Source organism: Sceloporus occidentalis, unplaced genomic scaffold (genome assembly GCF_023333645.1).
Source record: "Sceloporus occidentalis isolate IW3139 unplaced genomic scaffold, rSceOcc1.0.p SCAF_91, whole genome shotgun sequence".
In the NCBI taxonomy this organism is placed as follows: Eukaryota; Metazoa; Chordata; class Lepidosauria; order Squamata; family Phrynosomatidae; genus Sceloporus; species Sceloporus occidentalis.
Window position 1 is genome coordinate 1074889 of NW_028317071.1, and position 26888 is coordinate 1101776.

The window sequence follows — 26888 nt, forward strand, 5'->3', positions numbered from 1 at the left end:
TGCTTCTGGTCTTTGCTTCGGCAGGGCCACTTTGTTTTCAAAGTCTGCCTTCGTATGTTCTTGGGCCTGCCTTCTCCCCTCATGGAGCTGCTGCTGCCTTCTATGACCAGGGCTTCTTTGGAGAGCTGCACCAGGCGCCTGGGCCCAGTTCTCTGAGGGCACCTTCGGGGGTCTGGGCGGGGGCACAAATAAAAGCCGTTTGCCTCCCTGAAGAGAACGGTGACTCGAAGTTCAATTTGATTTTCAAAGGAGGGCCGAAGTCAGGAAGGCCACTGTGCAGCCCTCGGCAACTCCCAGCATGCCTCACTCCGGGATTATGAATGCAGGGGCGCAGCAACCTCTGGCTGAGGCCTCGCAGCCCCCATCCTTTCCTGGGAGCTTCCGCCAAGGCAGTGGACCCTTTAACTCTTTTTCTGGCTCAAGGCTATGGAATTCTGGGAGTTTGCTGTGGGGCCCAGAGCAGAGCTCTGGATGATATCGCCAGCGCGGACGCTCCCTGAGAGGCCGCGATGGGTTTTGGGAGCTGAGAGGAGACGAGTGGGTGGGGCTCTGGCTCGGCTGGCGGCTGGTGCACGGGGGCGGGGCTTCCAGGGTGACGGGCGGCCGTAAAGCGCGCGAGAAGAAGGCGTCGCGAAGAGGACTTCTGTGCGACCGGCGGGCCTGGTGCGGCTCGGACTCTCCGGGTCTTCGCCGCCGCCGCCATGGAGATGCCTCCGCTGCCCCCTCCGCCCGAAGGTGAGCCCGAGGGACCCGCGGACGAGCCCTCCCTCCCTCCCTCGCCGCGGTGAGGAGTAACTGATCCTCCTGGGGGGGGGGGGAGCCACCCTGCACATGTTCAGAGGGCGGGCCAAGAGCGGAGCAGCCCCGGCCCCTGAAGCCCCAGTTTCCACAGCAGGCCCCGCGGAGGAGCGAGGAGCCCAATGGGTCACACTCGCTCAGCCTCAGCCTCTCCCTGAACAAGCCTGGCCAAGGACTCCCCTCCCCCCGGCAGGGTCAGAAGCAACATCGCAGCAAGGAAAGGAGGCTGCAGCGCGGGTCAGGGAGCCCTCTTCTGCGGGAAGCCCTGGGGCCCATGGGCGGTCATGTGGGGGGCTCCCCGCTGCCGGGAGGCGAGCTCCCTCGAGGGCCTCTGGAGGCTGTGGAGAATCAATAATAATCACAGTAATAATAATAATAATAATAATAATAATAATAATAATGGCATTTCTTTTTATCTTGCCTCGACTGTAAGATCAAAGTGGCACTACAACAATAAAAAACCACACAATACAAGAAAACGAGGCCCCCACTTTGCTAAAACACAGCAACACAATAATTCCAACATAACAGTAATTATAATAGAAATACTATTGAAAATAATCAAACAGAGAATCCTAGAGTTGGAAGAGACCCCAAAAAGGGCCATCCAGTCCAACCCCTTTCTGCCATGCAGGAACAAAGCATCCCCATTGAGAGATGGCCATCCAGCCTCTGCTTAAAGACCTCCAAGGAAGGAGACTCCACCAAAATCTCCGAGGAAGGAGTGTGTTCCTCTGTCAAACAGCCCTTACTCTCAGGAAGATCCTCTGAATGTTGACCTGGAATCTCTTTCCCTGGAGCTTCCATCCATTGCTCTGGGTCCCAGTCTCTGGAGCAGCAGAAAACAAGTTTCTTCCCTCCTCAATATGGCCTCCCTTCAAATACTTAAACGGGGCTATCTTAGGGAGCAGGGCATCTTGTGGAAGTCTCTAAAATAGTCTGTATCATACCATATCAGTGGGAGTGAGTATGTCGGTTACTCGGGAAAGGCCCGAGAACCCAGAAAAGGACCCCCAGTTTGGAGGAAGTTGGTTTTTGGTGGCTTCTGTTCTCATCTTTACTCCAAGACCTTGCATTTGGAGGTCTGCAGCATGCCTTAACAAGCAACAATGGCTCCAGGGATTGAGGGGGAGGAGAGAGAAAGCCCTCTGTGCTTCCTAAAGGCCCCGTCTGCCCTCTCTTGTCTCTTTTCTCCCACCAGACCAGGAGCTGCGCAATGTCATTGACAAGTTGGCCCAATTTGTGGCGCGGAACGGTCCCGAGTTTGAGAAGATGACCATGGAGAAGCAGAAGGAGAATCCCAAGTTCTCATTCCTCTTCGGGGGTGACTTCTATGGCTACTACAAGTACAAGCTGGCCTTGGAGCAGCAGCAGCGTGAGTTCAGGGGCCCCCTATGGCCAAAGCTCTTACAGTTTTGGGGGCTCTGGGACTTCAACTCCCAGAAGTCTGCCCCAGCCAGCCTGGCCAGTGGTTGAGGATTCTGAGAATTGAAGTCAGAGAGCCAAAGGATGAAAATCTTTGCCTCTGAACCTCTGGAACGTGCCACCCAGTCTCAGTAAACCACACACCAGCTCTGTAGGATGGGCCCCTGGTCTCAGTCCCCTTATGTCAATGTGCCTGAAAGTCACCTGAACCAGGTGGTAGTGGTGGTGTTTAATGGCTCTTCTTCTCACCTGAGACTCTTAGCTCCATTACCTCCCTCCCCCTCATACCACAATTCTTGCTTTGTCTCAGAGCAATTCCTTTGAGGCAGCCTCTCTTCAGGCCTCCAAGAGTGTGAGAGCTCAGCTGGTGGTGGCTGGAGACGGCTGCCCCCTTCCTGGGAGCGTTCAAGGGGAGGGTTCCCTGGGCCCTTTCACTCTCTGTGCAGCCCCTCCTGAGTTTGTGGGCTGTTGCAGATGACTGGGAAAGGTATCTTTGTCTTTGCACACAATTCAGAGTAGAGTTTGGATGATCTTCTTTCAGTGGGCTGCAGAACTGTGTTTGGCCCATACTTTCTTGGCCTTGCTTACCTGACAGTGAGGCAGGGGTAGCCTTGGGCTCCCTTTCCAGAGAAGTCTCTGGTGTATCCTGGGAACTCCCCTCAGATCTCTTGGGGGCTGCTTGCTGGGACAGCTTCCTGAACTCCCACCTGTGGACCTCTGGAGTTGGCAGAAGGTTTGGCTGAGGGCGGCATGTGTGCACTCACACGTGCTCTGCCTAACTTCCTCAGGACTTCTTGTTTATTTCCATCCTCTCTCCCTGCAGTGTTGTGCAAGCAAAGTCAAGACATGGAGGCACCTGCCCCCCAGATCCCAGCACTGCCACAGCCACCCCTGGCTCTGACTCCCACTCCTGGCTCAGTGGCTCAGGGGACCCCCTCCATGGAGGAACTCATCCAGCAGAGCCAGTGGAACCTGCAGCAGCAGGAGCAGCACCTCCTGGCCCTCAGACAGGTGAGGAGGAGTGAGGCCAGCTCCTCACACAGGTGTGATTGGGGGGGGGGGCTTGTTGAGGCACAAAGTTCTCCCCTCCCTCTCTGCCCCTTAGCAGTTTGGGCCCAGAGCTGCACCATGCTGCTTTCCTCCAGCTGTGGGAGGCTCTGGTAGTGGGGTCCCATAAGGAGAACCCTGTAAGGAGAACGAGTGGGTCTACGGGGGGCTTCAGCCAGGCACAGCCAGTGAGGGGTAGTTTGCTGATCTGCATCCTGCGGTTTGTCTGTGGGATTCTTTCCTCAGGAGCAAATTACTGCTGCCATCACGCTGGCCATTGAGCAGCAAATGCAGAAAGTCTTGGAGGAGACCCAGCTGGATGTAAACGAGTTTGATAACTTGCTGCAACCTATCATCGACACCTGCACGAAGGATGCTATCTCGGTAAGGGAGGCCTGGGAGGGAGGGAGGCCGGCCTTTGAGCCGGAAGGTGAGAAAGTAAGGAGGATGTGGGTGTGCTTCAACAAGGACCTAACAAGGCTGCCCTTTAAAAATGGTGCAGGTGAGTTGGAAGAAAAGAAACTCTAGTAGTGAAACTGGCTAGTTTTAGTTAAAATTAATTTTAGGAGGTTTTGTAGGCATTTTAGGGGTTACTTAATAGGAATCCTTAAAAAAAATATTTGCTATTCTCCTGTGTTTTGCTAAAAGAAGGAATTGCCCATTGTTTGTAAAGTCAAATTTCTGATCTTTTCTTTAAAAACAAGGCATAGCGGAAAGTAAGGAATAATTTTTAAGAAATTGTTTTCCATTTTCTGGTTAATCCATGCAAAAAGGAAAATATGTTGGATTTTTTGAGATCGAAGGAAACCCAGGTTAGCTCCAGGCTAGGATGGAAGTGTCATCCCCATGGCTCCCCCATCCCCACCCCAACAGGAAGTAAGGGCCATGTTCCAGGTCAGGCTGCTGGTCTATGTTGCCAACGCTGGCTGACAATGAATTTTCTGTATGTGTGTGAGGGAGGGAGGAATTGGCCTTTGTTATATGAGGCCTTTTTGCTGGAGCTTGAACTGGGCCTTTCCTCTGCCAAATGAGGACTGTATCACCAAATCCTCCTGTACACACCTCCCCTCCTTGGTGGTCTGGGCACCAAGCCCTTTCCTGGGGTTCCTTTTATTCCACTTCAGTGCTTTGCTGCTCTCTGGCTTAGTTAGCAAATGAACTCTTTTCTGCTTCCACTTATCTTCCTGGTGAGGTCTTCCCTGAAACCCTTGTGTTTCTGTGTCCCCAGGTTGGCAAGAACTGGATGTTCAGTAATGCCAAGTCTCCCCAGCACTGCGAACTGATGGCAGGGCATCTGCGCGACCGCATCACAGCTGAGGGCGCCCATTTTGAGCTGCGGCTCCACTTGATCTACTTGATCAATGATGTCCTCCACCACTGGTGAGTTCCCTGGGCACAGAAAGAAACACTGAGGGGCCAGACAGGATAGTATCAACCTAAGGCCTAGATCCCCTTGGTAGGCCCACTGGGGCCCAGTGGCTGTCAGAACGCTGGGAGATACAAGCCCTGGCCCATGTGGAGCCATGAGGTTTGCCAAGTGGCATTAAAGAGCCACTTCAGATGTGTTTTGGACACTCTGAAGAACAAGAAGAGGCACTCCTGTCAGGCACAGAAGAGCAGCAGGTGCTCACAGGGTCCTGCAGGTGTTTTTTGGTGGCATGGGCTGTGAGGATGCCTGGGAAAACAGTCTCCAAGCGCAGCTGCCACATGCTCCTGGCACAGAGTTGTACCTCTTGCCCTTCTGACCTCCCTCCTTTTCTCCCTTTCTTGCTCTCAGCCAGCGGAAGCAGCAACGGGACCTCCTGGCTGCCCTGCAGAAGGTGGTTGTGCCCATTTACTGCACCAGTTTCCTGGCCGTGGAGGAGGACAAGCAACAGAAGATCGCCAGGGTGAGCAGCTGTGGCTTGGATTCAGGGGCCACCGCGTGCTTGCCTGGAGTCCTAAGCTGGTCCAGTAATGGCCCACCTCTCCCTCTTGATTTTCCCCAGCTCCTTCAGCTGTGGGAGAAGAACGGCTATTTTGATGAATCCATCATCCAGCAGCTGCAGAGCCCAGCACTTGGACTGGGCCAGTATCAGGTAAGCACTTCTGTGTGGGGGGCTCCTCTGGTGAGGTAAGAGGGAGCCAGCTAGCCGCTCAGCCACATGTCACAGGATTCTCTCTGGGGCTCCCTTCAAACTGAAGTTGCCATGGCATGGCTGTGGGACATCCAGCCCCCAGAAGAACGAGACAGAAAAAAACACTAGTAGAGCTGCCATAGCCCTTCCAAGCCTGGGAAAGCTCCCCATCCTTCCAACCTTTTTCCCCGCCAAGGGCTTCCATAGCTGGCAGCTCCCTTCTGCTGTTCAGGCCATGCTTCTCAAAACCCTCGGGCACCGTGTGTCTGGCTGGTGGCAACTGATGTTAAGCCATAGGACTCACTTGCCAAGGGGCAAAAGTGGAAAACAACCGACTAGGAGCTGGAAAAGTTACTCCATGCAGAAGAGGATCCTTTGCCAAATTTATTTTGCTAGAGTTGAACTGTCCTGCCTCAAAGGTTTTCTGAGAATGTGTGCAGATATTAACCTTGCTTTTAAGTTGATTGATATCCTTCCCCTTTCTCCAAAACTGTTATTTGGGGTGTTTACAACATACTCAGGTAAATATAGAATAATGGAAAGGTACACACTCTGAACCTCTGAGCGTTTATACAACATGCAAACAAAGAATAGGAGACAGACTGAGCAAGTCAGAGCACAAATGGGCTTAAAAGACAAATCTTGGCAAGCCCTGACCTTTGAAGACACTGGTCAGGCCCTGGGACATCTCTTTCTCTTCCTTGCCCACAGGCCACCCTGATCACAGAGTGTGCCAGTGTGGTGCAGCCTGTCCAGGTTGCCTTCCAACAGCAGATACAGACCCTGAAGACACAACATGAGGAGTTTGTCAACAGCCTCACGCAGCAGCAGCAGCAGCAGCAGCAGCAGCAGCAGCAGCAGCTTCAAATCGCCCCCCTGGAAAGTGAGGTGAAACCAGCACCCCCTCTGGCTCCAGTGCCTTCTTCAGCTGCTCCCATCGTGCCAGCAGGTAGGGCACTCCTGGCTGTGTGTGTTGGGTGGTCCCTGGCTCAGGCAAGGAAACAAGGCCACAGGTCCACTCCCATGAGGCTGCCAGTGGGGCCATTAGTCGGGCTCAACCTCCCTCCCTCTCTTTTGCAGACGAGGGAAAGGCTCAGCTACCACTCGCAGGCACTGCTGAGTATGAAGCCACAGGGACTGGGGGCACCGAACCTGCTGTGCCTGGACCTCGTGGTCCTCACGAGCACCTTCCGCCTAACAAGCCCCCCTGGTTTGACCACCCTGTCACTCCATGGGGCCAACAGCAGGTAAAGAGTGTGGGTTTGGGGGGGGAGGAGGGGGCTGGGGGGATCTCTTTCAAGACCCTCCTCTGCCTTCCCCAGGACTCACAGCTGTCCCACTCTTCTCTCCCTTCTAGCCACCTGACCAGCCGCCATTCCCACACCACCAGGGCCCCCCCCACTGCCCCCCATGGAACAGCAACCACGAAGGGATATGGAGTGAGCAGCGGGAGCCCGGTTGGAACAACCAGCGCGAAGCCCCCTGGAACAACCAGCCAGAGCCCACTTGGAATAACCAGTTCGAGGCCCCTTGGAACAACCAGCACGAGCAGCCGCAATGGGGTGGAGGCCAGAGGGAGCCCCCCTTCCGCATGCAGCGCCCGCCCCACTTCCGGGGGCCCTTCCCCCCTCACCAGCAGCACCCCCAATTCAACCAGCCACTGCACCCCCACAATTTCAACCGATTCCCGCCTCGCTTCATGCAGGAAGACTTCCCTCCCCGGCATCCCTTCGAGCGGCCCCCGTATCCTCACCGCTTTGACTACCCCCAAGGGGATTTTCCTCAAGGTGAGTGGCTTGGGAGGAGGGTGAGCCCCAGTTGGGGGGCAGCTGCTCTCGGAAGTCTAACTTCTGGAGGCTGAATATATCCACTCCTTTTTTTCCACCCCCCAGAGATTGGCCCCCCACACCACCATCCTGGGCACCGCATGCCACACCCTGGAATCAGTGAGCACCCTCCATGGGGTGGGCCGCAGCACCCTGACTTTGGGCCCCCTCCTCATGGATTTAATGGGCAGCCCCCCCATATGCGTCGGCAGGGGCCCCCTCATGTCAACCACGATGACCCCAGCCTGGTGCCCAACGTTCCATATTTCGACCTCCCTGCTGGTCTCATGGCCCCCCTCGTCAAAGTAAGTGGCCCTGCAGGAAGAGCAAGATGAGAAAAGGCCCCTCTGGGTGGCTAGAGGGGACTGGTTGCCCTAAAGCTACCTTTGTGGGTGGCTTCTCCGGGAGAGGGCCTCTCTTGCTCTAAATGGCTTCCCTTGTCTCCACTCCTCTTCTTTCTCTTCTTTGTAGCTGGAAGATCATGAGTACAAGCCTTTGGATCCCAAGGATATCCGCCTGCCACCCCCCATGCCTCCCAGTGAGAGGCTGCTAGCAGCTGTGGAAGCCTTTTACAGCCCTCCATCCCATGACAGGCCTCGGAACAGGTGAGAGTCAGAACCAGAGGCTTTCCCATCATATATACGTACGTACACACATCCAGACAAACTTTGCTTTTTCTCTCTGAGGCTTTGGCCTGTCTGATCCTCTGGGCAGCTGGCTTGTCTACCCAGGGGAAACAGGCTGACTCCTCTTCCTTCTCCCTTTGTCTTCTCGTTCCAGCGAGGGCTGGGAGCAGAATGGGCTTTACGAGTTCTTCAGAGCCAAGATGCGTGCCCGGCGGCGTAAAGGGCAAGAGAAAAGGAACAGGTAGGCTTCTCTGCGTGTTTTGCCAAATACCACATGTGAAGCCCTGTGTCAGAGAAAGAGGCTCTTCTGTCCCTGAAGGCTGAGGGAACTCTGCTGCTGAGTAGTCACCATGGTTGGAGAACTTGTTCACCTCCCTGTCTGGTGGCTCTGCTTCTGTGGGGTCCCAGGATGCCTTGCAGTCCCCCACACTCAGCTGCCTTTCAGGAGGAACCTAATGCTCTTCTCTTTCCTTCCTGCCTGACTCAGTGGCCCCTCGCAGTCCCGCAGCCGCTCCAAAAGCAGAGGCCGATCTTCCTCCCGTTCCAACTCAAGGTCTTCAAAATCCTCTGGCTCTTACTCGAGGTCACGCTCCCGGTCAGGCTCCCGGTCACGGTCCTATTCCCGATCACAGTCCAGGTAACCAGGGAAGGAAACTCCTGGGTTGCTCTCCGTCAAGACAATCCTGCTGAGCTCCTTCAAAGGGCACTTTCATGCTCTTGCTTGGGGGGGCGGTCTATTCCAAGGGGGCTCAGCATGGCGGAGGAGGAAGTGACTTGGCCCTGCCCTCTTCTCTTCCAGGAGCAGAAGTGGATCACGTTCTTCTGGAAGCCGGTCCCGATCCCGATCCAAATCTTACTCTCCTGGAAGACGCCATCGGTCCCGATCTCGCAGCCAAACACCTCCGTAAGTTGTGCCCTGGAAATGGGAAGGGAAAGAGCCCAGATCAGCATTGGGGTGGGACAGCTGGTGATGGCCCTTAGCTGTTCCTATTCAACTGGGGCCTGGTGCCATTCTGGACTTGGGCCCTTCGGAGCTGCCTGGGCATGTGGGAGCATCAGCACTGAGCCAGAGCCAATGGTGTGCCCTGAGGATCCAAAGAAACTGCTTTGTGCTGAATCCCACCCTCTACTTTCCTCTGCAGCTCTTCAGCCGGGTTGGGCTCCAGCTCGGGGCCTCCTGTTCCAGAATCCAGGCTGGGAGAGGAGAATAAAGGACACCAGATGCTGGTGAAGATGGGTAAGAAGCCCCAGAGCTCTTCAAGGCAGGGAGAGGGGAGCAGCATTGGGCTTCCCAGGCAGGGAGGTCTATGTCAGGAGAGGTGGCTGGGCAGGCGTTTCTCTGAATGCAGCAGTTAGCTATTAGCCTTGCCTAATCTTGGGACCCAGAATGTGCCTCTTCATTCTGAGGTGCACTTCTGTAATCTTGTGGGCCAGGTGGGAATGAAAGGCAGCTCAGTCAGCCAGACATGATGATCTCTGCTCTGTGCAATAAAAAAAAAAGGGGGGGTGTTTCAGAGGGGGAGTTTCCATCTAAGGGGTATTGTCAGGTGAGCAGAGAGCCTATGGTTTAGTGCAGGACTTACCTGCAGAAACAAGACCCCCACAATCCATTCTCCCAGCTTCAGCATTTGAGTTATTTTGCCACAACAAAGGGTCCCAGCCTCCCACAAGTTTCTGTGGCCCCTTTGTTGGGATTATTGGGGATGCTGTAAGGGGGACTAAGGGAGCCTCTGCTGGTTGTGCTCCTTCTGCTCCCACCAGCTGGGCTTTTGTGCCCCACTGACCATGTTGTTCTGCCCTTTCCAGGGTGGAGTGGATCTGGAGGCCTGGGGGCCAAAGAGCAAGGGATCCAGGACCCCATTAAGGGAGGGGATATCCGGGACAAGTGGGATCAGTACAAGGGCGTGGGGATAGCCCTGGATGACCCCTACGAGAATTACCGGAGGAACAAAAGCTATTCCTTTATTGCTCGTATGAAGGCCAGAGATGAAAGTAAGTAGCCAGTTTGTGCTGCCCCCTCCTCTGGGGCAGGGGAAGTTGGTTGCTTGGGGGGGGGGGGGTAATGTATTAACACTGAACAACTGAGGAGTTATGAGTGCCATTCAGGATCCTTTATTAGGTAAGCTGTTTGTTTCATGTAATTAAATTTCAGTAGGCCTATTTCTGTAAAATGCAGTGCAACAGAAACCCATGTATATTTGAGAAGAAAAGTTCTCACTGGTGGGTTAGGATCATTCCATAAAACAGAACACAGCACATCTGTGAACAATGAGAATAGTCTTGGGATATTTGCTGAATTATTCATCACTCTTATATTTCATTTTTCCTTCCTGGAATTCAGAGTGGCATACATAGCTTTTCCCCTTCCCACTTCATTCATGCAACAACCCTGCAAGGTGGGTAAGGCTCAGTGTCGTGCCTCTCAAGAAGACTGCAGTCTGGCTGTCCCATGTCCCAGTTCAGCCCACTTAACACTGGCACTCTCCCTTTTGCAACAATGGTCTGCAATTCTCTGCTGTCCTTCACTTTAAAGTTTCATATCTAAGAGCCAAAGCCAATTGGTCATTTTAAAGAATATATTGATTTTAAGTTGTCAAAACCCTGGCTTAATTGCCACTCTGTAAGTCTTGCAAAATTATATGGAGACCCAAAGGAAAGGTTTTTGTTTCAAAGTGCTCTCTGTTTATGTTGTAGTATTTTTTGCAGAACTGGGCTTGCAATCATTACCTGATGAAGGATGATGTACACCTTTCCCCCTTCTCTCCTCCGCCCCTTGTGTGTAAAGCAATGAGAGGAAGAAATGTGGGGGTCTCCAGGCTCTAAGCTTTTTAACCCTTCTCTCCTGAAGGCTAATGCTGCTGGTAGTGGAAGGAGCAAGGACTCCGCTGCACCTCCCGGAACCCCAAGGTGCTCCCCATCCAAAACACAGAGGGCTCACCACCCGAGATGTCCGGAGCTTTGTAATGAGGAATTCTTTAGGCCTTTTCTATTTTTGTATATACCTTGAGATAAGACTTAAAAGGAATGTTGTAGACTTGATTGGCATTCTGTCAGCACCATGTTCCAGGCCACTTTCTTGAGTGTAACCCCAGAGAACCCTCCCATGACTGCCCACTCTGATATGTTGAGGCAGCATCTGTTGTAGGCTGACTGAACTGTAGCTGTGAGATTCCTGAGTTTCTTCCCACAAAATCTGGCCCTGTACTTCCACTGTCCATCCTAGCCAATGACCATCTTATGCATACTGTTGCTTTCCAATAAACAAAATGTTTTCTACGTGAAGGTAAGATTTATTGTGTGTGGACAGGATTGTTGACCCACCTGCACTGGATACAGTGGCATCACACAAACCACAATTGGTGCATTTCTCCACTCGGGCTCTCTTGAGAGTTGCCTTAATGTGTCTTTCCCACTCCATGGGTGTATGTCAAGTGGCAGCCACTGTTCTGCTCCATCCCATATGCACAGCCCAACTGTGGTCGCTGCCAGAGAACCAACCTTTCTTGTCAGGACTGTTTTCCTTCCTCACGGTCCTGGAAATAGCTGGAGAATCTAAAGAGTCACTTCTTCCTGCTCGGTCATTTCTCGCAAGGCTTGCTCTATGGTCAAGGGTGGAGTCTTGTGGTTTCTGATGTACTAAAGAGGAAGAACAGATTGTGGCCCAAGCCAGAAAGCTGTCGCAAGACACACACACACCCCAACAAAAGAAAGGCCTGGCCCCAAGAGCATATGTGGCCTTTAGTGCCACAGGGCAGCCCAGAAACCCTCTCCCTCTTGTGGGTTTTCCCCTGTGCTTCAGCCCCAGGAGCCTGACTTGCCACAGCAACTGTAGTAAGATCAAGCTTCCTGCCCTTGCCTTGGAAGCCTAATTAATGTGGGATCCCTATTTTAAAGTGTCTCTTTTAACACAACACTATAAATGTTCCCCCACAAGAGGTGCCACTACCTCTTAAGATGTAGTGATTCATGGGCTTACTCTCCATGGCTAGAAAGGTGATTTGTGGGAGACTGGAGGGCGGGCAGCAGAACGTCTCCCTCTTGTGGACACACTTCCTGGCCCCTTTCAATCCCTACCCGACATATCTGCAGCATACCCTTTTGGCTTCTTCCAGGGTGTGGTAGTGGAACTCCTCTTCCTCCAGGGATGCTACTAAGGAGGCATGAAGGTGGTGGTTGGCCTCTGAAAACTGCCGGATGAGCAGCAGGTTCTCCTTCAACATCTCGTTCAAGGCAAAGGCAGCTGGAGTATACACAGTCAGGGCTTAAGGCAAAGAAGAAACATGGGTGAGGCTGGGGAGGCTACTCCCTTCACCCAAAGCCTTTGGCAGAAGGATCTCTGGGGCCTAGAAAGGAAGGCCTGGGTCTTTTGCTGGAGGGCTCCACCATGGGCAAGACAGAATGCCACTCGGGGTGATGCCCACTGGTTCACTCTTTCCTTGAGAGGACTGCAGACAGCAAGGCAAGTGAGGGTGCTGGTGCTAACCGCCTCTCTACTGGTCATTGAACCTTGTGCAGTTTTTTTTCTCTCATTGACCAGGACCCAAAAAAGTCATGCTGCATGTCTTGGCTGGAGGGAAGGCAGCAAGGCCTGGAGGGCTATTGCAGCTCAAAGGCAGATCTGGGATGGCTCCTGGCTAAACCCGGGGAAAGAATCTTGGAGATGCTGTGGCCAGTCAGCACAGACAGAATGGGTTTGTTCTGCATGGAACTGCTTGGCTAAGGTGGCAGAGGGTGATTCTGAACCTGCTCTGTAAAGCGGAGTGAAATGAGAGACAGCACTCATGTTGGGGGGGGGGGGGTAAAGAGGATGGTACCTTCCAGGGCATCCAGGCTCAGGGCGGGGCTGTCAACAGGCATGGCATCCACAGTGCATCCTCTGGCCATCATGAGGCCAATAATTGGGACATCAGCTGCAGAGAAAAAAAAGCCTGTCTGTGACCAACTGCAAGTTAAATGGCCCCTGCACCATTTCCAGGCGTTTGGAGGTTTGGTCAACCCCCCTCTCTGCTGCTCCAGCCTGATGGACTCACTCTGCCACCACTGAGGAAGAAGCGAGGAGCCACTGGTCTGCACCACAGCCTCTTTCACTGTTTTCTGCCCCCTAAATGGTTTAGTGTTCAGAGGGCTGCTCTGGGAGGACTGGAGGGAGGATGAACCCAACTGACTGGACTGCAAGGAGACCTTTGAATGGTTCTGCAATTCTGAAGAAATAAGGGACTGTTCCTCTCCTCAGATGTCACAAATGACGAGGAAGAGGGCTCAAAGTCTTCCAAATACTCAGCATCCTTAGGAGTTTCATCCATGCCAGAGGAGGAAGACAGTGCCACAGAATGGCCACCTACTTGCTCTGAGATTGCCATCTCTCCCAGTAACTCTGCTTCCTCCTCCTCAGAGGACAATCCTTTTCCATTGTTGGCTTTCGGGGCACTGAAGATGCTTTGGGTGGTGACAGCAGCAGGAGGAGGACACAGGGATGTTCTCAGCTCCTTTCCTGGTTTTCGAAACGCTTGCAGTGGCATTCCCTAGGAGAAACCTTCCATGACCATCAGCCACACCACCAAAAGAGGAAGACCAGAAGCACCTCTCTTGCCATGCTCAATTCTGTACTACTATGAGGCAAGATGTTGATGCCTTCTGCCAACCCTGCAATACCCACCAATGCAAATCAGACCCTCCCCACAAGCACCAACAGCGAGAAACAAGTCCCTGCTCCATCCCCAAGCTGCCGGCCTGTCTGGTGACCCAAAGGCTGTGTTAACAACAACAACAACAACAACAATGTTTATTTATATACTGCTTTTCCTAATTAGATCAAAGCGGTGTACAACAGGAAGTACAATACAAAGTCAAAATAAAACATAACAGGCCTCTCTCCCCCTCAAGATGGTGGTTGGAAGGAGGGCTTTTCTTCTTTCAGGCAGGCAGTTGGAGCTGTTGTTACCTCCTCCGCTTTCTCCTGGCTGGCTCCCGCAGGCACCAGGTCATCCAGACTCAAGATGTTCACCTGGAAATCTGCAGCGGGAAAGAGAGACCTGCCCTAAGCAGGCAGCAATGAGCAAGTCTTCCCCTGCCCTCATACATGTCATCCTGCCCTTCCTCAGCTTCATCAGAGGGCAAGTGGCTCAGTTCGCTGATCTCTGGCCTTGGCCTGCTTGCCCTCCCCAGGCACAGTTCCCATAGGAAGCCACAAGACCCAGCACTTCCTCCTCCACAGCTGGGTCTTGGGTTCCAGTTATGAACTGGAGGTGCTAAATTAGGGAATAAGGCACTCCCCACTCTCACTTCTTCCCAGGGGAGCATCACCTTTGGGAGCAGCCAAGGGGTGAAACAGCTGGCTGGAGCACCCTAGCTTTGAAGGCGCAGCCTGGAGGAATCCCTTCAGAGAACCATTTGCCCAAAAGTGGTGTATGCTGCTCGTCACTGGACATAGATAGGTCTGTGGGTTGCTCCCATGCGCCTGCAGCCTCTGCTTGGCCCAGGCTGCCCATCCACTTTGTTTGCAACGCTCTTCTGTAACAGCTGCACAGGTTTTCCAAATAAATATCCCCCCTACTCTCAATATTTACCCCTACCTACCAAAGGAGCAAGCCCCCCTGCCCCCCACCTCCAGTTCTGTTTCTCTGTTCCATCTATTTTTCTCTAGAACAGGAGCATGGAGCAGCTCACCGTTGCCAGAGATGGTGCTGTCATTGTCACTCTCATGGGCATCAGCCGCTTCAGAGAACAACTCATCCAGGGATCGAATGATGCTTCGCTCGTAGGAAGACAACCCTTCTGTGGTGGGGTCTGCTGATAGGCTGCCTTGTAGTGAAGGAGGGGAAGAAGGAGTCCTACGTCTGTTGCGGGGGCCCATTGAGGCACTCTGGCCTGAGGTCGAGGCAGGAGTTTGAGAGGCCCTCTTTAGAGGATTTTTGCCAGGCAGAGCTCTTTCAGCAGAGAGAGGAGGCATCTTTGCTGGGGTGTGGATCCAAGCCTTGAAAACAGCAAGGGAGAAAGATGTTTTGTTTATTATCTCATTAATTTCAAACTCTGAATGCGCTGCCAGCAGAAACCAACACTTGTGCTGGGACATCATACAACATCTGCAAAACACTGACCCATCTGGTTCGCAGGGGAGGATGCCGAAAATACAACAGGGCCAGTTTACCCAATAAGGCACATGTTAGTGGTTTCTGATTTTGGTGGGACAACTATCCACCCATTCCCTTTCCCTGAAATGGCTATTTTGTGCTGCACTGGATGCGGTGTGATCTTGCACTTCAAAGCTCTGGGTGGTGAGCGGGGAGGTGACCTTCCACCACACTATCTTCTCCCATTCAAGCAGGGGGGAGTCCCTATTGCTCCCACAGAGCCCCTGGGCTCCCAGCTCTGGAACACATCACCAGCCTTCCCAAGGCTAGATCCTGCCCTTAGGACACAAAGTCAGTATGTAAAGGGCAGACCCCCTTTCCCCACAGCCAGCCCTTTCAAGCCAAAACACAAAGCCCAACAAGGGTTACCTTCCTGCCCGGCCAGAGTTCAGAGGCCTCCGCCGCCGTCTCTTTCTCAGGAGCCCCTCGGCTGGGTCCCTCCGTGGCTTTGGCTGGGCCCTGATGAAGTGTGTTTGTAAGTTGGGAGGTGCCTGCTTTGCCTTTGCCCTTCTTTGTGCATTGCTGGTGGCCTGTTCTCCGCTCAGAGTCACTGCCAGAGGAAAGCTCACTCAGGGAAAGCTTGGCAGCAGCGTCCACAATGGCAGCCAGTCGGGCAGCAGCCTCCGACTTTCCCTGCTGGGACCGCCAGCTCTGGACCCTTTTCTCAATCTGGGCCACCCGCTGGAGGAGGGGGCTTGGCCTCCCTTTGGAGGCAACACTAAGACTCCCCTGCTGGACAGGACTGGATCCTGCCTGCTGGCCACCACTTGGGGCCCTGATGGCTGGCTTCTGAGGAACCGGTGGGTGGGCTCGAGTGCGGATTCTTCCATGAGGCTGGCCCCCCATGGCAGCTTCTTCTTCAAAGAGCTCTTCTTGCTCTCCTGATCCTGGCCCTGGGGCCATCTGAGGACAGCCAGTGTGGATCCTGCAGAAAGAGATGAGAGAGAGAAAGGTAAGGGAGGCAGCAGACCAGGCCCAGGGAACCTGCCTGAGGGGTTCCAACGCTGGTCCCTCTAGACACACTTCATGGTGGCTCCTTTCCAACCCATTGTGCTGCTGTGCAGGGAAACCAACCCATCTCCTGGTAGATAGAAATGTAATGAGGAGGACGCATTGTGGTTGTACGTCTTAAACTGCATCCACACTGGAGAAATAACCCGGTTTGGCACCGCTTTAACTCTTGTCTGGCTCAGGGCTATGGAATTCTGGGAGTTGGAGTACATTGTGGGGCCGCTCCGATCTGGGCCCACAACAAACTGCAACTCCCAGAATTCTATAGCTGTGAGCCAGGGCAGTTAAATTCGAAAACCCTGGCCTCCAGAGTCCTAGTCCGACACTCAAACCACTGAGCAACGCTGGTTCTCAATAGGACACATGACGTCTTTAAAATTTTGCTGGGTGGTTTTGCACTCTGCTCATGCTCAGGGGCGCTCTCTCTTCCCCTCTCCCGAAACTACGTGACGTCACGCCCGGCCTCACCTGCTGAGGGCCCCAGCTCTGCCACATCGCCCCCTTTCTGCCCGCGCTTCCCACCGTGATCCTCTTCTCCGCGTTGCCCGGCAACCTGACCCGGAAGCGTTCGCATCTCCCCGATTGGGCCCCCCCAACCATCCAGCCCTGCCCATGACGCCCTCAGAGACATAGCCATTGGCCAGGAGGTTGGCAGGCAAGAACCAATCAAGCAAAGCGAGGGCGGGATCAAAAAAATGAGCGCCGCGGCAGGAGCTGAAAAAGGGCCATCGGAAGCCCCAGTCGGCCGGGCCAATGAGTGCCGCCTTCGGCGTGACGCGAGACTCGGTGAGCCAATGGGGAGCGAGGGGCGGGGCCAAGCGCGCGGGGGCGTGTCCGTTGCCGGCTCCTTTCCTCTCAGTCGTTGCCAGTCCACGCTCCGAGGAGGATGCTTCTGCCGCCGCTTCCTTGCCTCCTCTGGGCGCTGCTGGCTGTGTCCGCCGCCCGCGGCGCAGTCTACTTCAGGGAGCAGTTTTTGGACGGAGGTGGGCGGGGCCAGGAGGCCGGCACGTGACTGGGGCCTTGGCTGAGGAGCTGCAGAGCCTGGGCTGATGGGCATTGTAGTCCCCAAGAGGGACCCCTTCGTGCGGCGGCGAAGAGGAGCGCCTCCCACCGAGATGCCACCCGCCAAGGCCCCCATAGCCTCTGGGCATGTACAGAGGGCGCCCAAAGAGGAGCCCCACCAAAACATACACATAAAGACCTCCTCCCCGCCTTTCGCCTCCCCAGAGCCTGCCCCCTTGAGTGCTTTTGGGGCCCAGAGCAGAGACCCAGCCCCTCCATTTGCCCCCCCCCCAAAAAAAAAGGCAGGGGGCGAGGGAGACCTCCCCTTGTTAATTGTTGGCTATAGGTTATTTGAAAACCAGAATTTTAACCAGAAACCAGCAGGGAGACCAGGAGCTCGATTGGAAAGGGAACCAATTGATTTTTAGCTGCAGCTGTTCTCCCCAGAAGGAAAAGGCAGCCAAATCTCTGGGGTCACGATCCGAAAATGAAGCAAGGTTTTATACTATTTTGAACAAAGAAAACTAGAACTCACATTTTCATTAGTTACACTGAATTAGACATTTGCATCCCTGTCTATGCTTTGCATGTTCTAACAAGGCCTCCATCCCTCGTGGGCTACCATCAATCAATCTTCTTTCTCTATGTTTTGTTTCACTGCCCTCAAACCTTATCCAGAAGTTCCTTTTATTTGGGCCAGCAACTGAAAATCTGGAGCCATTCAGAGTTGTTTACATGGCTAAACAGAACATTTGACATGACCTGAAATAATAGCCTTTACTTTCATTTCAGCAATATAATTTGTAACTTCTGACCATAGAAAAATTCTGACCATTTTAACCATTCTACCGCACCCTGGGAATAATAATAGTAATAATAGTAATAATAATACACTTGTACCTCTGTATTCACTAGGGTCAGGGGCACAGGACCTCTGTGAATATGGGGAAAAACAACATGTTTTTACCTGAGAGGACACCTCTCTAGGAATCTCTAGGTCCTCCATGGCAACTCTGTGGCCAACGTCCGACAGACATTGGCCATAGAACTGCATTGGAGGAGCTACAAAGGCCTAGGAGAGTGTTCTCTCTAGGAATCTCTAGGTCTTTCAGTGCAACTTTTACTTAAAATTGACCATAGAGTTGCACCGGATGACCTAGAGATTCCTAGAGAGAACATATTAATGAAATCTACAAATATGGAGGGATGAGTGTACTATCGAGGTTGTTAATATGTCGGATCTCCTCCAGCAGGCCATTTCATAATTTGGGAGCGGCAGATGAAAAGCCTGGTCTTTGTTGACTGTAGTAATTTTTCCCCCAGAGGACCTAAGTGCGCAGGGTGGATTATATAGAAGAAGGGGATCCCACAAGTAGGCCTAAGCCATGAATTATTATTATTTATTATTAACCTTTATTTATAAAGCGCTGTAAATTTACACAGCGCTGTACATACAATCTTTTTAATTGGACGGTTCCCTGCCCTCAGGCTTACAATCTAGAAAGACACGACACAGAGGGAGTGGTGTTGGGGAAGGGGCATCTCTAGTAGGATAATACATATAAAATACATAGCAATACAGGAAATGATTCAATAAAACAGACAACAAAAGAACATCAAATAGCAAGTGACAATTATACAATGCCTGGGAATGCTGCCCTGAAGGGCTTTCAAGGTCATCTGGGAAAGAGGGGCCCCAGAAAGAGGGGCTGAAGCTGAGGTGTCTTGCACATCCCTGACCCCCTTGTCTCTCCCTCCCTACTTTCCTCCCTTTTTTCCAGGGAAATGGCAGGAGCGTTGGGTCCCCTCTCAGCATCGGGACAGCTACGGGAAGTTCAGACTGACAGCCGGGACCTTCTACGGAGATCAGGACCTCGACAAAGGTTTGCAGGGCTTCCTCCAAGCAGCTGCTTTTCAGGCCTTTTCTGCACGCTGCAGTCTGGAAGGAATAACTCAGAATAAGTGGCTCTGAGACCTCATTCCTTTTTGCACTAATAAACCAGAATGATGCTGCTGATCTCTTGTTCCCAGCAAAACCTAACAGAGAGTGCATCCACACTGGAGAAATCTGGATTGGCACCATTTTAACTGCCCTGGCTCAACGCTATGGAATTCTGGGACTTGGAGCTCTGCTCTGCTCTGGGCCCACAACAAACTGCAACTCCCAGAATTCCATAGACTTGAGCAAGGGCAGTTGAATCGGTGCCAAACCGGATTATTCCCCCAGTGTGGATGCTGTCAGAGTTTCCCTGCTGCATCCACTCTGCAACAGGGCCGTATAGGCAAACTAGGCAGCTACCTGGGGCAGAAAAATTTAGGGGCGGTGTGACAGCTTCTTTTGTATAATTTTTTTGAGTAATTAAACAATATTAAAGTGATAACTCATTACAGCAATCAACATAAAAGCAAGCTACCGTATGACAGTTTCTTTGTACAGTGTGTGCCCCCTTGTGTCCGTGGTAAACGTGTGCCCCCTTTGTCTGTGGTACGGTCACATGATACCTAAACATGTGCCCCCCGTGTCCGTGGTATGGTCACATGGCACCTAAACATGTGCCCTGCTTTGTATCCATGGTACGGTGACATGGTACCTAAACGTGTGCCCCCCGTGTCCGTGGTACGGTCATATGGTACATAAACGTGTGCCCCCCCGTGTTCGTGGTACAGTCATATGGTACATAAACGTGTGCCCCCCCGTGTTCGTGGTACAGTCATATGGTACATAAACGTGTGCCCCCCCGTGTCCGTGGTATGGTCATATGGTGCATAAACGTGTCCCCCCGTGTCCGTGGTACGGTCACATGGCACCTAAACGTGTGCCCCCCTCTTGTCCATGGTACGGTCACATGGTACCTAAACGTGTGCCCCCCCGTGTCCGTGGTACGGTCACATGGTACCTAAACGCATACCCTCCTGTGTCCGTGGTACGGTCACATGGTACATAAACGTGTGCCCCCTGTGGCTGTGGTACAGTCACATGGTACATCGTCCACCTTCCTCATGCACCTTGAATGTAACCCCAAGCTCAAAAGCCCCTCTCCTCTCGCCACCCCTAAACCCGCCTTGCCCTTGGTGCCACAACATGGAATGCCAGTCGTCTTGAGTTTACTGTTTACAACAAACAAACTAGTCTTTTTTCGTGTTTTGCATTTTTGGTAGTGATCATGCAATAATGTTTCAGTGTTTGTGTTTAGTTTTGAATGTTTGGCTAGTACGTTGCATTCTTACAACAAGTTTTAAACTAAGTAAAGTTTAAAGAGAAAGTTTTAGTTCAGGGGTAGGCAACCTGCGGCCTGCGGGCCGGATGCAGCCCGGCGAGGCCTTGGGACCGGCCCCAGCCCGGTCCTGCCACCGATTGCCGCCGGGGACTTTGGCCTCTCGTGTGCAGGGGCAAGGGGGGCAATTGTCTATAGACACCTTAGAAACATGCATTTATATTAACATTTTTTTAAAAATCAGCAAAAAATTTTGCGTGTCCTCCACTTTTTTAAAAAGGGTCCACCATTTGAAAATGTTGTCCTAAATTTGCCCCGGTTTATTTATTTATTTAATTTTTTTTTAAAAAAATTATTTAATTATTTATTTATTGGCTTCAGCCCCCCCAGTTGTCTGAGGGACAGCAACCCGGCCCCCGGCTCAAAAAGGTTGCCTACCCCTGTTTTAGTTGTTTAGGTGAGTACCATTAGGGTTTTAAGCCTTATTGCTCAAGTTAATATATTGTTTTTTATGGTTTTGCATTAAAAACAATATTTTCCTGTGATTCTGTGTTTTTTATTGAAACTCCACTCCAAATGTCACAGCAATAAATAAAAGTCTTTAACCTGTAAAAACCTAATTGGCTTTTTGACCAATTCTCAGTACTATGACAAGAGATTGAATCCTAAGTTTTATGTCATGTTTAGCTTTAACAAACGAAACAGCGGAAATCAAGGGGTGAAAATAATTGTGAGGGGCAACAGGGTTGCCAAAATATTTCTCGCCTCGGGAGGCCAAATACCTTGAACCGGTCCTGCTTTGCAGAATAAATCCAGTTTCACACCACTTTAACTGCTGTGGATTTCTGGGAAGTAGCTCATTGTGACCCCAGAGCTCTCTGACAAGAAAGGCTAAATGTCTGACAAGACTACAATTCCCAGAATTCCATAGGATGGAGTCGCAGCTGTTAAAGCGGTGTCAAACTGGATTATTTCTGTGGTGCAGACACAGCCTTTGCTTCTCCCTCACTGGGCATGTGGACTGGTTCAGTCTGAGCAGTGGGGAGAGGAGGAGGAGGAAGAGAAGATGTCAAAGTCCCAGAGAATCAGCCTGGCTGAGTTTGCTAGCCCCCCCCCCCCCCTTTCTGCCTTCCTCCAGAGCTCTGTCCTGAACCGTTCTCACCACCACCCCTTCCACCTCCTTGGGACCAAGGGCATTGCTGCCAATCCTGACGTATGCACAGCCCCCTGTCCCCCAGGAGGCAGCAGAAGCGTGTGGCAGAAACCTTGTTCATATTGGCTGGGGGATACCCAGTATGAGCAACCATTGGCGAATGATGAGGGAGCCACATCTCACATTTGGAAAGGTTACCTTCTGTTTATGATGAGGATGAATAAGGGAAACTTATCTCGGTTTATTTAAGATGTGGTGCTTCAGAGAACAAATGTTGCAATCACAGATACTTGGTAGATATGTTCTCAGTACTGTACTGTGTTTTCATTGCCCTCCCCCATATCGTATCATATATCATGGCTATGTTACTTCTTTGAAATATGGCTGGTAAAATGTTTCAAAATTCTGGTCTGTTTGCTCAAGATGTCTGTCCTCTTTCTATGATGTGTGCACTAGGTCTACAGACGACTGAAAATCTGAAGTTTTATGCCATCTCGTCCCGATTTAAACCATTCAGCAACAAAGGGCGGCCTTTGGTGATTCAGTACACAGTCAAGCATGAACAAAAGATGGACTGTGGGGGTGGATATGTCAAGATCTTCCCCTCAAGTTTGGACCAGAAGAATATGAGTGGAGAGTCCTTCTACTACGTCATGTTTGGTGAGCTGCCAGGGCTGGATGTAGCTCAAAACATGTCTCAAAACAGGCACTGTATATTTTCCAGCATTAAGGGTCCACGATGTATAATTATAAATCTAGACTGAACTAAACCTTAAGAAACCAAGAGATAAAAACAAACATACAGTTATCTGAGAATTTGTTATTATATTATAATCTGCCTGTCTGCTTATACTCTGCCCTTTTTCAATCCAGGATACAAAAAGAAAACACATATCAATAAAAAAAAATTAAAATATAACTGAAGTATCAGTCCATTTTAGAGCAATTTAAAATATATCTCATATAATGGGAAGAAATAAGAGCAGCACCATGCATTATTAAGAAGCCTTGCTTCTGAAAGAGTCATTTCCCAAAAGCCTGTTAAAATAAATAAATAAAAAGACTTTCCTGCTAAGGGAAGGACTCCATGGAGGGAGGCAGCCTCGCCTCGCTGGAAATGTTGAACCATGACCAGGGTTCAAATTTATCATCATCATCATCATCATCATCATACTCATACAAGAACCAAACTGTGTCCTCTCTTTTCCAGGCCCGGATATATGCGGCTCTGATATAAGGAAAGTCCATGTCATTTTAAGCCACAAAGGCAAGCTTTACTCCAATAAGAGAGAGATTCGCTGCAAAGTAAGTCCTAGACACCTTCAAAGTGTTTCTGCCGGTCATACTTGGCCAACAGCCCATCAAAAGCTGCAATCTATGGCTCACTTGTTTCAGAACCAGGAGGAGACACAGAAGTCAGAAGCAGTTTGCAGCCATGTCACCTGGTCATGATTCCCTGAGGAAGAACATTTTTGGTTTTGAAGAGGAGCACTTGCTCCTTCCTGGATAACTGATTTTCCTTTTGGCAAGAAAGGGCAGCGGCTCTTCAGGCCTCTGGCTCTGTCTGCGTATGGCAGTGACCCTGCCGTAAGAACACTAGGAGCACAGGGGCCTCATGGATTCCAACAGGGAGGATGTGCTCAAATGCTGCCGTTGTGGCTGGATGGGAGCGAGGATGAGCATGTGCGGCTCCCACTCCAGATGCACTGAACCCAAGGCTTTCCTGGGATGGACTTTACTTACCCTTCTCAAAGTGGCCACGAGGCCATGGAACCTTCTCCCTCCCTGAGCATAAGCCCCCAGCTCAGGATGGCCTGTTGGAAAAAGCATAGATCAGCCAAACTTGGCAGATCGTTTTCCATGTAGGTCTGGGAGCTGCAGTTCCCCAGAAGTAGCTTTCCCAAGTGCTGCCCCTGAATTGATGCATGTGGTTGGGTTGGTTTGTAGTGGTTCTGGGCACTTTGTGGTGTGCTACTCCCTCATGATGCTCCTCTCTTCCTTCACAATGCGGTTTAGGTGGATGGGTTCACACACTTGTACACGCTGATTCTGAGACCGAACCATACGTACGAAGTGAAGATCGATAATGAAATGGTTGCCTCGGGCATCTTGGAAGAGGACTGGGATTTTTTGCCACCCAGGACAATAAATGACCCTAGGGTGAAAAAGCCGGAGAACTGGGACGATGAAGCTGAGATGGACGATCCAGAAGACACAAAGCCTGAGGTGATTCCCTTGTTCTGCTGAAGAGGACATGTTCGTAGACCTGGAGGGGGCCTCTGTGGGCAGAGCAGGGGGATCCCTGAATAGCCAGTAAGGATAATTTGCCCCCAACATAGTGCCCTGGTGGAAAGAGGGACAGAGAGACCAGCGTTCTTTCCATGAGAGAGCAGAGGAGTTTCTTGCTTCCCGTAGTCTTCAGGAGGTTCACTCATCTTGCAATGAGAAATGTCTCTTTCCTGGTCCCCATTTTTGGTCTGGGTGGGAACCACATGCAGTGGGCTGAAAGTGTGTGCACATGTCCAGCAATGCCACATGGGAGACCTGGCCCCATGCGGCAGAGAAGTGGGGAGCTGTCAAATGCAGCTTCCTCCTCTTCTCTGATCAGAATCCTGCTGGCAGCCTCTGTGGTGCTAGTGGTCCTCCAAATTTGGGAGACCCTGAGTCCTGCTTCATACCTTCCTTCCTTTCCCTCTCCCCCCCAAAAGGACTGGGACGTTTCTGAATTCCTGGTGGACACAAGTGCCGAGAGGCCCCCCGACTGGAACGAGGAGAGTCAAGGCGCCTGGCAGCCCCCACTGCTCCGGAACCCCCTCTACCGAGTACACCCCCCTTTTCCTGCCAGGAGGGGGGCTCCTTTGAGGGCAAAGGCAGAGGGTATGTACAGACACACAACAAAGGCTGTGCTTTGTTTCAGGGGGAGTGGCAGCCCCGGAGGATCCCCAACCCCAACTACCGAGGCGTCTGGCCCCATCCTCAGATTACGAACCCAGAATACGTGCCGGATGCAAGCATTTCGGTCTACAAGGACATCGGGGTGATCGGCCTGGACCTTTGGCAGGTCAGCTCTAACCCCCCCCCCCCATGGCTATGTTGAATCCCTCTGGCCTGACCCCATAAAAGTCAGTCACCCAGATCCACACCAATCCCACCAGCCTGTCACCTGTCCTTTGCTGCAGGTGAGATCTGGGACCATTTTTGACAACTTCTTGATCACGGATGACGAGGAATATGCTGAGGAGTTTGGGGATGAGACTTGGGGGGAGACAAAGGTAAAGGCCTCCCTTCCCTGGAGTGGGACATGGGTTTGGGTGGAGGGACAGCTGGCCTGTGTCTGAAGAGGTCTTCCTTTAACCTTTAACCTTCCTTTAAGTGGAGGCAGTGGTCTCCTGAGACTTCCAGCCTTGGCACCAGTGGGGCCAATGGCCAGAGGCCCTTGGGGCAGTGGAGGGACCTGTCAGGAACTGAACTCAGGCGGGTCCCTTCCTGTCCCCTGGCTCCCCAACCCATCCTTCCAGGACCCCGAACAAGAGATGAATAGGCAGCAAATTGAGGAGGAGACGAAAAGAGAACGGTGGAAGGAGGCCAACAAGATGCCCAAAAAGGGGAAAAAGAAGGAGAAGAGGAAGAAGAAGAAGAAGAAGGAAAAGGAAGAGAAAGTGGAAGTGGCCCTGGAGGCCCAGAAAGAGGAACTCTGAGTTTCACCCAGAAATGAACCAGGAAGAACTGTGTCCTTGGGGGGCTGGGGAGGGAACCGAGGTGATTTCTTTGTCTTTTTCTAAACGGTCTAAATGGACCTTTTGGGGGGGGGGGGGCTCTGAGCTGTTCCTGCCAAAGGAAAGGCGGCTGAGGGTACTTCAATACACTGATTTATTTGATTTTATTCATTTGTATTTCTCCCAGGAGGGACCCAAAGCGGCTGTCCTCGCCAACGTCCATTCCTAGTCTAGAACCATAGAATCATAGAGTTGGTAGAGATGATAAGGGCCCTGATCCAGTCCAACCCTCTTCTGCCATGCAGGAACTCTCCGTCAAAGCATCCCCATTGAGAGATGGCCATCCAGCCTCTGCTTAAAGAAGGAGACTCCACCAAAATCTCCGAGGAAGGAGTGTGTTCCTCTGTTGAACAGCCCTTATTCTCAGGAAGTTCCTCTGAATGTTGAATGTTGAGCTGGAATCTCTTTCCCTGGAGCTTGCATCCATTGCTCCATTGTGTCCTATTCTCTGGAGCAGCAGAAAACAAGCTTGCTCCCTCTTCAATATGGCATCCCTTCAAGTATTTAAACAGGGCTCTCACATCCCCTCTCAACCTTCCCTTCTCCAGGCTGAACATCCCCAGCAAGTCCCTAAGCTGTTCCTCCTGAGTTTCATGGTTTCCAGACCCTTCACCATTTGGACACGCTCCAGCTTCCCAACATCCTCTTTGAAGGGTGGTCTTGTCATGTTATACGGCGTGAGGATGCAGAATGCGAGGCTGGGGGGGCTCGCCCCTCCGCTCCTGGAAGGACTCCTAGTCCTTAAGAAAGAAAGAAATCCCCGGGAGGAGCCAAGAGTGCTTCTGAACGTGTGCAGAGAGCCAGAGGGTCCTCACTGCTAGTCCCGGCGCAGCCGCTGGGTGGCGCCGTGGCCCCGCCCCTCGGCCTCCGTGGCCCCGCCCCTCCTGGAAGGGAGGCGGCGGAGGAGGAGGAGCAAGATGGCGGCGCTCGGGCCCCTCGGCGGCGGCGGCGGCGGCGGCGGGGCAGGGAACCCTCCCGGGGGCAGCGGAGGGGGCGCCGGGCAGGTGAGGGGCTGCGGGCGCTGGTCGGCCTCCCTCCCTCCCTCCCTCCCTCGCGAGGGGCTCCGGGGCGAAGCGGCGCCGGGGAGGCCTGCCTGCCTGGCGGTGGGGAGAGTGCTGAGGGGTCCAGGCCTGGCGCTGCGTCACGGGCGCCGCGGGTGGGGCCGCCTAGGGGGAGGAAGAAGGGGCGCCCCTTGTGGTCCCCAGAGGCCCCCGAGCCCCGGTGGGTCGCACTGGGGACGGGGAAAGGGAAGACTGCGTCCACACTGGAAAAATAACCCTGTTTGGCACCGCTTTAACGCTTTTTCTGGCTTAGGGCTATGGAATTCTGGGATTTGGAGTTTGTTCTGGATCCTCCAACTCCCAGAATTCCATAGCCTTGGGCCAGAAAAAGAGTTGAAGCGGTGCCAAACAGGGTTATTTTTCCAGTGTGGACGCAGCCAAATTCATTGGGGGACAGCGAGGGAGGCGGCTCCAGGGGGCTCCGGCAAAGGAGGGTTCTCCAGGGGGCTCTGCGGCTGTTGGGGGCGAGGAAGGGCCTCCCTGGTTTGGGCCCCTTGGCCAGCCTCGGCCCCTCATCCCCAGGCGTTTCTTCCTGGCAGAGGTGCCTTCCGGCACCTTGACACGGCCAGCCACGGATGGCAAGACTCTGCCATGGGTCCCCGGGGCCTCTCTGCCCTTGTTGCTTCTCTGCGCATAGACGTTTCCTCCCACAGACTGCCTGGATAAGGGGGCTCCCAGTGTTTCTCCCAGACGTTGGGCAG

General features: G+C 52.5%; 3 protein-coding genes across 7 annotated transcripts; 2 read left to right on the top strand and 1 right to left on the bottom strand.

Annotated features, from left to right (window-relative positions):
• Positions 1 to 32: 32 nt before the first annotated feature.
• On the top strand, positions 33 to 11121 carry LOC149284518 (calcium homeostasis endoplasmic reticulum protein-like). 3 transcript variants are annotated; one of them, XM_089496599.1, is made up of 17 exons: positions 33 to 735; positions 2000 to 2173; positions 3047 to 3234; positions 3517 to 3654; positions 4499 to 4650; positions 5048 to 5159; positions 5259 to 5348; positions 6099 to 6336; positions 6468 to 6634; positions 6745 to 7174; positions 7280 to 7518; positions 7685 to 7818; positions 7994 to 8080; positions 8327 to 8476; positions 8639 to 8743; positions 8982 to 9076; positions 10688 to 11121. In XM_089496599.1, exons 1-17 carry the CDS (start codon positions 702 to 704, stop codon positions 10690 to 10692), a joined length of 2538 nt encoding a protein of 845 aa, XP_089352725.1. In that variant the 5' UTR covers positions 33 to 701; the 3' UTR covers positions 10693 to 11121. The 3 variants fall into 3 exon arrangements, with proteins under 3 accessions (XP_089352725.1, XP_089352723.1, XP_089352724.1); XM_089496597.1 differs by adding an exon at positions 9646 to 9831 and having other exon boundaries at positions 34 to 735; positions 5048 to 5348; XM_089496598.1 differs by lacking the exon at positions 10688 to 11121 and adding an exon at positions 9646 to 9839 and having other exon boundaries at positions 578 to 735.
• Positions 8669 to 16594, bottom strand: CUNH19orf44 (chromosome unknown C19orf44 homolog). Its single transcript, XM_089496635.1, has 10 exons — positions 16449 to 16594; positions 15339 to 15894; positions 14506 to 14812; positions 13727 to 13851; positions 13496 to 13511; positions 13182 to 13223; positions 12654 to 12749; positions 11934 to 12100; positions 11338 to 11475; positions 8669 to 8755 (listed from the first exon to the last, which is right to left on the bottom strand). Exons 1-9 carry the CDS (start codon positions 16592 to 16594, stop codon positions 11392 to 11394), a joined length of 1539 nt encoding a protein of 512 aa, XP_089352761.1. The 3' UTR covers positions 8669 to 8755; positions 11338 to 11391.
• A 234-nt stretch (positions 16595 to 16828) lies between these two features.
• On the top strand, positions 16829 to 25294 carry CALR3 (calreticulin 3). Of its 3 annotated transcripts, XR_016277827.1 has the most exons (10): positions 16829 to 16963; positions 18764 to 18865; positions 21807 to 22010; positions 22561 to 22655; positions 23367 to 23576; positions 24059 to 24172; positions 24268 to 24411; positions 24530 to 24622; positions 24869 to 25109; positions 25254 to 25292. XR_016277827.1 is itself a non-coding variant. In XM_089496509.1 (9 exons), exons 1-9 carry the CDS (start codon positions 16867 to 16869, stop codon positions 25046 to 25048), a joined length of 1239 nt encoding a protein of 412 aa, XP_089352635.1. In that variant the 5' UTR covers positions 16829 to 16866; the 3' UTR covers positions 25049 to 25124. The 3 variants fall into 3 exon arrangements, 1 of the variants encoding a protein (XP_089352635.1); XR_016277828.1 differs by lacking the exon at positions 24059 to 24172 and having other exon boundaries at positions 25254 to 25294; XM_089496509.1 differs by lacking the exon at positions 25254 to 25292 and having other exon boundaries at positions 24869 to 25124.
• Positions 25295 to 26888: the final 1594 nt, after the last annotated feature.